This window comes from Simochromis diagramma, unplaced genomic scaffold, assembly GCF_900408965.1.
Source record: "Simochromis diagramma unplaced genomic scaffold, fSimDia1.1 OVJJ01000361.1, whole genome shotgun sequence".
Classification (NCBI taxonomy): Eukaryota; Metazoa; Chordata; class Actinopteri; order Cichliformes; family Cichlidae; genus Simochromis; species Simochromis diagramma.
The window spans coordinates 1,823,004-1,831,168 of NW_024386860.1; the positions used below are offsets into that span (position 1 = coordinate 1,823,004).

At 40.0% G+C, this 8,165-nt stretch overlaps 1 protein-coding gene across 1 annotated transcript; it reads left to right on the plus strand.

The window, feature by feature from the left end:
- Positions 1-698: 698 nt before the first annotated feature.
- On the plus strand, positions 699-6,053 carry zdhhc11 (zinc finger DHHC-type containing 11). The gene is made up of 11 exons (XM_040031129.1): positions 699-878; positions 1,365-1,583; positions 1,993-2,171; positions 2,311-2,412; positions 2,511-2,635; positions 2,717-2,872; positions 2,978-3,096; positions 3,182-3,231; positions 3,320-3,383; positions 3,487-3,556; positions 5,305-6,053. The coding sequence occupies exons 1-11, from the start codon at positions 831-833 to the stop codon at positions 5,445-5,447; spliced, it is 1,275 nt and encodes a 424-aa protein (XP_039887063.1). The 5' UTR covers positions 699-830; the 3' UTR covers positions 5,448-6,053.
- Positions 6,054-8,165: the final 2,112 nt, after the last annotated feature.

Consider the following 8,165-nt stretch of genomic DNA (forward strand, 5'->3'; position numbering starts at 1 on the left):
TGAGCACATATGTCTGTCTGCAGTTCCTTCTTGTTCTGTGGAAGCATTGAACATTGGTTTCAAATTCCCTGACACCTGTAAGTATTTAATAGCGCGTTTAATAGGCGAGTTGCATGCACATCATCTGGCGAGTCAAGGTTGACAAAGAAGAAAATACACACAAACACATGCACACAAAAAAGGGGAAAAGGGCAGGTATCGCGAAGAGAGCCATTGCGCATGCGCTGTCGCACAGTTTCCATAGCGCTGCACCGTCCTGCTGAGTGAGTTGATTCTTCTACTTCACGTCCTTCGGCTTTCACAAATCCAAGGACACCGGAGGGCCGGTGTGCCCGTTTTATCCAACATACGGGAGCTTTAAAGTGATTTGTCGATGTTGTCGTGTTTTTATTATCATGTGACTTTTACTCATAAGAAACACCTGCTTGGCTGACAAAGTTATGATGGGATATTAGGCGGTGAAAATCGAATGAACTGAAGAAAATTTAATGTTATGGTCGCTGTCGCAAGTAGAAAGGTAAGTAATTATGGGTTAAGACTAGTGTCGTCGTTATTATTATTATTATTATTATTATTATTATTTTAACGGGTACAAATGGAGTCAGCTAGATTGATTGCAAATTAAACAGCCGGGTTGATCCACTAAAGCAACCATAAACTGATTGCCAGCTACTCGCTTTAATTGTTAAGCAAAGCAGAGGCAACAAAACTAGCTGCCAGGAATACAGCTGGATGGCTCTGTTGCTTCTTTTTCAGATTTTTAATGCATAGATGAACAAGAACATAATTAACTGCCTTTTTTCAAAAAGTCCAGAAACAGTTGACCTTTTATGCTTTTTAAGTTAAACGGATTGCACAATTCATATGCTGTGCTAAGGGTAAGGCTAAAAGCAAAACATGTGATTGCAAGGCCTGTGGAAAAAGAAGGGGATGTAAAAGTTTGTGGAAGTCACTTTAATCAGCTGTTTCCTGCAGGCTTTGCGACTGAGTCTCCGTTCTTGTTTATTTGCCTTTTTAATTTAGTGGCTGAGAAATTAATGCTGCTTTTATGAAGTTTAAAATGTAAGAAATGTAGTTCGTACTGCTCCTCAGTTACACTTCACTTTACTATCACACTGCAGTGCTTATGTTTCTTTTTAATAAATATAAACCCTTGAAAGTAAACCAGAGTGGCCGGATCACTGTAGAACATCTAGCTGCACCTAATACAGTCTCGGTATAGCACCATCTGTGGATGAACAGTCACTGCCATTATGCTCAACTCATTTTCCTAGCTCATTTCCCCAGCAAATGTGGCCACACTCTGCCGGTACTCTACTTTTATGTGTACTCCAACCTGTCCTTATTCTTCTCTCGCACCATAGATGAACTGCTTCAGTCAGAGGTTCAGACAGACAGCTCCCATGCTTGGCAGCAGCAAAAATGAGCTTGTCCCCTCCAAGCCTCCCAGAAGGAACGGATGGTCGTGGCCCCCTCAAGCCTTCCAGGTGGTTGGGTGGTCGGTGTACAGCTATCTCACCATAGTCAGCTTTGGTATCTATATCCCGCTTCTGCCTCTGCCGTGGAAACATGTGGTCTATACTGTATCCTTAACACACAGTGGGTCTTTCTTATTTGAATATGGAGCAAACATTAGCCTGTGCTGGGGTTTTTTTTGTCTTTTTTTGTCTGTGCTGCTGAACAGGACAAGGATTTTGTTGTGTGGCGTGTCTGTATGGGCTGTATGTGACACACTTTCTTTTTCTGGCCCAAAAGACATAATCAGTGGCCTTTTTGTAAGCTGTTGAATGCCACATGATGTCAACCACAAGAACAGTCAATGTCTTCAGTCTTTATTTCTCATGCACAAGACTTGTACAGTAGTTGTTCTCTCATACTAGTCACACTTAATATTTTTCACATTACTGCACATTTATCACACGCTGCAATATTCTTTAAGGACGTTTATAAAAAAACAAACAAAAAAAAAACTTCCTTGACTGTTTTGTGCAGCTGATGGGCGTAGCGTTTATTGTGCACTTATTCGCACACATCGCAGTTCTCACTGTAGATCCAGCAGATGACAGCGTGAGGGCCAAGCAGAGCTATTCCACGCCGATGCCTCTCTTTGACCGAACAAAGCAACCGCATGTTATCCACGACCTGCACTGTTATCTTTGTGATGTGAATGTGTATGTATCCTGAGCAGCAGTCTCTAATGTTCATTTGCATTTTCAAATTGGCAGGTACCCTATCACAAATGAGGAAAAACTTTTTTTTTTATTTTTTTTTATAAAGTGTAATGATGTAAAACATTAAATCTTCTTGCAGTGGCCCCAAAGTAAAACACTGTGGTGTTTGCAACAAGTGTGTGGAAGACTTTGATCACCATTGCAAATGGCTGAACACCTGTGTGGGTGGAAGGAACTACCGGTAAGTTAACGTTTTTGGATTTATGAGCCTTATCGTTGCTGTCCACATGAAGTAAGACTTGCTCTATAAATTCATCGGTTTTCATGCATTACTTTCAGGTACTTCTTCTTGGCACTGTGCTCAGCTACAATAGGCGTCTTTCTGCTTATTGTGGTTGTGTTGTTCGTATTTATTCAGCATTACCTCAATCCGTACAGTTTACGGACTGCACCGCAGTTTGCCGGTGAGTGACCTGCAGTATAATCTTACCGAGTCGGTGGAAATTGCAGCACTGAAAGCTGTCCTTTGTTCCTTCTTTTCAAAGATGTGTCTGGGAATAGTACCTGGCTGATGTTTTTGCCGTTAGCTCCCATAAAGACGAGTTCAGCTGGTCTCCTAATACTAGCCTTCGTAACAGTCATGCTGAGCACCACCTGCCTACTGCTGCTAAGCCATCTGCTGGGCTTTCACCTTTACCTCTGTAAGTGAATTTTGGAGACATACATGTCATAAGGTTATTTTCCCCTCTTCCAGTGATTAAGCCTCACTATATCCTGTGGTGTTTGCTCCTCACTCTGGTTTATAGATCATAAAGGCATAAGCACGTATGATTATGTTAAGCTGCAGCGGCAAAAAGAAGCAAAGAAACGAGACGTCGAAGCAGGAAATGGTACTCATAATGCAAAAACTCATAAGGCTCCACAGGTCAGGCTTCTTTTCTGCCTCTAACTGTTATTCACCTGTTCAGTCTATTGTATTCAGTAGCTTTGTTTTTTCTTTCTTTTAATAGAACCAAGAGGCCTCAGTTGACTGTGAGCCATCATTGTCACAACGTTCAAGGTAAAATATTTCCTTTCTGTTTTGTAACGCTTCTTTTAAAGCTGTTTGTTTTAAAAAAAATAGTAATACCTCTCTGGCTTTCTTGAAGTTCTTGCAAATTTCATGATAAAGATCCGTTCACCAGCCGGCTTTCGGAGTCCATATGCACAGAGGTAAGCATGTCTGCTTATATCTTCTTTGATTGATTTATGATGGATCTAATTTGTGACGCATTAAAGTGTTCGAGGGTTTGTTTATGTTTTGTTTTTTTTATAGCTGGAAAACTTTAAGAAATCAGAGAACAAATTCCGTTATGGTACAGAAAATCCCAGTGAAAATATAGCAAGTAAGTATTCATCTGTACTCTTTACCAATGAGCTCTTTTATACTTTACAGTTACTTTATACTTTACACTTTTTGTAGGTAGGCATTTTCAATAACTCTTACACAAATAATAGCGCAAATATTTAATCAGCCAATCACATGGCAGCATCTCAGTGCATGTAGACATGGTCAAGACAACCTGCTGAAACATCAGAATTAGGAAGAAAAGTGATCGAAGTGACTACAGGCGTAGCATGGTTGTTGAGGAACTGCTGATCTGCTAGGATTTTCACGCATGACCATTTCTATGTTTTATAAAGGATGGTAAGAAAAAGAGAAAATATCTATTGAGCACAAGTTTTCTGGTTGAAAATACCTTGTTGATGTCAGAGGTCAGAGGAGAATGGCCAGACTGCTTCCAGCTGATAGGGAGGCATCACTATCTGAAATAATCGCTTGTTACAACCAAAGTCTGCAGAAGAGCATCTCTGAATGCATCAAACCTTGAAGCAAATGGGCTCAGGAGAAGACCACACCGGGTGCCTCTCCTGTCAGCTAGAAATAGGAAACTGAGACTATAATTCACATGGGTTCACCAAAATTGGACAATAGAAAGCTGTGAAAACTTTGCTTGGTCTGATGAGTCTCAATTCTGTTGCAACATTCAAATGGTAATGAGTTTTGCACAGACACCATCAAAATAACCATGAGAGCATGGATCCAACCTACTTGTATCGACAGTTTAGGTTGGTGCTGGTGGAGTAATTGTGTAGGGCAGTGATTTCCAAAGTGTGGGCTGGGGCCACCTAGTGTGCTCCAAAGGTACTTGCAGGTTGGCCGCAGTAATAACAGAAATTCTGAAACTATGGACAGTTTCATATTTATATACATATATTGAAACTGGTAATAGAATGTGGTTAGTTTGTATTATTATTCATTACTCTGACCCACATTTACTCCTCTGGTATTGAGGTTTGTCCCAGTGACACACGGGTCACATATTGGCGGTAACACTTTGCATATGGGTTTGCATATGACTGAGTAACATTAGCAGTTTATAGCCAACAGCCTATGTTGTTGATGTTTTGTTTTTGTGTTGTTGTTTTTTTCAAATTAAAATTTCCATGAAATGCATCACTTTCTCTTGTATTTTGATTAGAGTGAAGATTTAAGATTTTCTTGCTTTTAAGTTGGCCACAGTATTCTTGACTTTGTGAATGGCTGGTGTAGGGGATGTTTCCTTGGCACACTTTGGGCATTTCATCTTTTGATCACTGCTTACAACAGAAAAATTATTCATGTTACAAAGCTCAAATCATCATCTTAGACCATGTACTCAAATCCAATAGAGCACCTTTGGGATGGGGTGGGACAGGAAGTTCACAATGCAACTGTGTGAAGCATTCATATGATAAGTATTTCCAGGATCTTGTTGAATCTGTGCCACAAACAACTATGGCAGCTCTGAAGGCAAAAGTGGTTCAATCTGGTACTAGCAAGGTGTACCTAATGAAGTGTCCTATTGAGTGCATGTCAACTTCATTTACAAATATGAAACCCCCGCAAAGTATTAGAAATCTACAGTATATGCATACTACTTCAGAACTGCAAACAATTATTGGAATTATTGCAGTAAAGTGTACAAGTGTTTATGCTGAGCGTAAATGAAGTGTGTTCTTCTACATTATCAGGTAAGTTTATTAGTATGTATTAGGAAAGACTGTCGGCACATGAAGTTTGTAAGTAATGCTTATCTCCTCTGTTTGACAGGGGGAATAGCTTTGAGGGACATCAAAAACTGGAAGCCTGACAATGATGAAGAGTCTCAGAGTGCCACTGTGAAGTCTGTTTGCAGTGTTCCTGGAGTGCAGGACCCTCTAGGCAGCTCAATCATGACTCCCGATGATATTTAAACAAACAGATGTCTGCGTGGTGGTGGATCAGAAGATGCTGCTCTCAGAAAATATTTATTTTGACATTATCAAAACAGGAACAGAAAGGTTGGCTATTTACAAGAACAGAGTACTGTGTGGACCTTTGCACTTTTATATGACTGTTTTGTTTTTTTTTGTATACCAACTGCATAACTTGACCTGTCAGTGGGTTTCATTCATTTTTTAAATAATTTTGTTTGTTTGTTTGTTTTTTAATGACAACAGTTGAATTATTTAAAGCAATGTTTTATCTCACTGACTTAGTTAGCGAGGCAGGTCAGTCTCTGTTCCATTTCAGTTAGACAGATGTATTTTTGCATCTTTTTGAAAACTAAATATATCACGGTGTAGTTTCCTGTTCATTTCACTGATGGTAACATTTGAGAATCTTTCCGTTTTTATCTGATCACCAAAGAGAGAACCTTATATGGGAAAAATGTTTTGTCTAACTGTGAAGAGTGGAGCAGATAGTGGCCTGAAATAACACTTCAGCTCTCTGTTCCCTTTCTATGAACAACCGATTTTAAAGTTGACGATGTTAAGCACACCCTTTTTTGCTAAATATGACAGTAAAGAATATAAAAACAATGTTTGCTCTATTTTATTTCTTAACTTCCAGTGTCTACATCATTTTACAAAATACAAATATGTATCTGACTATTTGCTTTGTTGACAATATACAGCATGAAAAATAGTCATACAGCTTTGACACACACACCTAAAGATGGAGCATTAAGGTAGGACTTTTTGGAATGGGTTACAGTTGAAGTCATACATTTTAATGATATGACAAAGGATGTTGCAGTTGCAAATCCCTTCAGTTTGCCAGCAGGAGGCTCCAGAAATGGAATTAGCAGTTTGTTTGTGTGTTGTTGTTGTTTTTTTTGTTTGTTTGTTTTTTTTAAACAATATGACTGCGTGGGTGTGTGAGCTTTCCTTTGTTTACAGGGAGTGCAGAATTATTAGGCAAATGAGTATTTTGTCCACATCATCCTCTTCATGCATGTTGTCTTACTCCAAGCTGTATAGGCTCGAAAGCCTACTACCAATTAAGCATATTAGGTGATGTGCATCTCTGTAATGAGAAGGGGTGTGGTCTAATGACATCAACACCCTATATCAGGTGTGCATAATTATTAGGCAAGGTCCTTTCCTTTGGCAAAATGGGTCAAAAGAAGGACTTGACAGGCTCAGAAAAGTCAAAAATAGTGAGATATCTTGCAGAGGGATGCAGCAGTCTCAAAATTGCAAAGCTTCTGAAGCGTGATCATCGAACAATCAAGCGTTTCATTCAAAATAGTCAACAGGGTCGCAAGAAGCGTGTGGAAAAACCAAGGCGCAAAATAACTGCCCATGAACTGAGAAAAGTCAAGCGTGCAGCTGCCAACATGCCACTTGCCACCAGTTTGGCCATATTTCAGAGCTGCAACATCACTGGAGTGCCCAAAAGCACAAGGTGTGCAATACTCAGAGACATGGCCAAGGTAAGAAAGGCTGAAAGACGACCACCACTGAACAAGACACACAAGCTGAAACGTCAAGACTGGGCCAAGAAATATCTCGAGACTGATTTTTCTAAGGTTTTATGGACTGATGAAATGAGAGTGAGTCTTGATGGGCCAGATGGATGGGCCCGTGGCTGGATTGGTAAAGGGCAGAGAGCTCCAGTCCGACTCAGACGCCAGCAAGGTGGAGGTGGAGTACTGGTTTGGGCTGGTATCATCAAAGATGAGCTTGTGGGGCCTTTTCGGGTTGAGGATGGAGTCAAGCTCAACTCCCAGTCCTACTGCCAGTTTCTGGAAGACACCTTCTTCAAGCAGTGGTACAGGAAGAAGTCTGCATCCTTCAAGAAAAACATGATTTTCATGCAGGACGATGCTTCATCACACGCGTCCAAGTACTCCACAGCGTGGCTGGCAAGAAAGGGTATAAAAGAAGAAAAACTAATGACATGGCCACCTTGTTCACCTGATCTGAACCCCATTGAGAACCTGTGGTCCATCATCAAATGTGAGATTTACAAGGAGGGAAAAGCAGTACACCTCTCTGAACAGTGTCTGGGAGGCTGTGGTTGCTGCTGCACGCAATGTTGATGGTGAACAGATCAAAACACTGACAGAATCCATGGATGGCAGGCTTTTGAGTGTCCTTGCAAAGAAAGGTGGCTATATTGGTCACTGATTTGTTTTTGTTTTGTTTTTGAATGTCAGAAATGTATATTTGTGAATGTGGAGATGTTATATTGGTTTCACTGGTAAAAATAAATAATTGAAATGGGTATATATTTGTTTTTTGTTAAGTTGCCTAATAATTATGCACAGTAATAGTCACCTGCACACACAGATATCCTCCTAAAATAGCTAAAACTAAAAACAAACTAAAAACTACTTCCAAAAACATTCAGCTTTGATATTAATGAGTTTTTTGGGTTCATTGAGAACATGGTTGTTGTTCAATAATAAAATTATTCCTCAAAAATACAACTTGCCTAATAATTCTGCACTCCCTGTATTAGGAAATGTGCCATGTACACAGCCAACAGTTTACAGATTTAGTGGAGATGGTGCAAGAAACTGGCTCACTTTGCAACAATTGTCAAACATGTGAATGTCATTCTTACAACCACAGCCTTTAGCATCAAATTTCTCATTCTTCATGTATATATGGGTCAAACCACAGCTGTACCAGGCCTGCAGC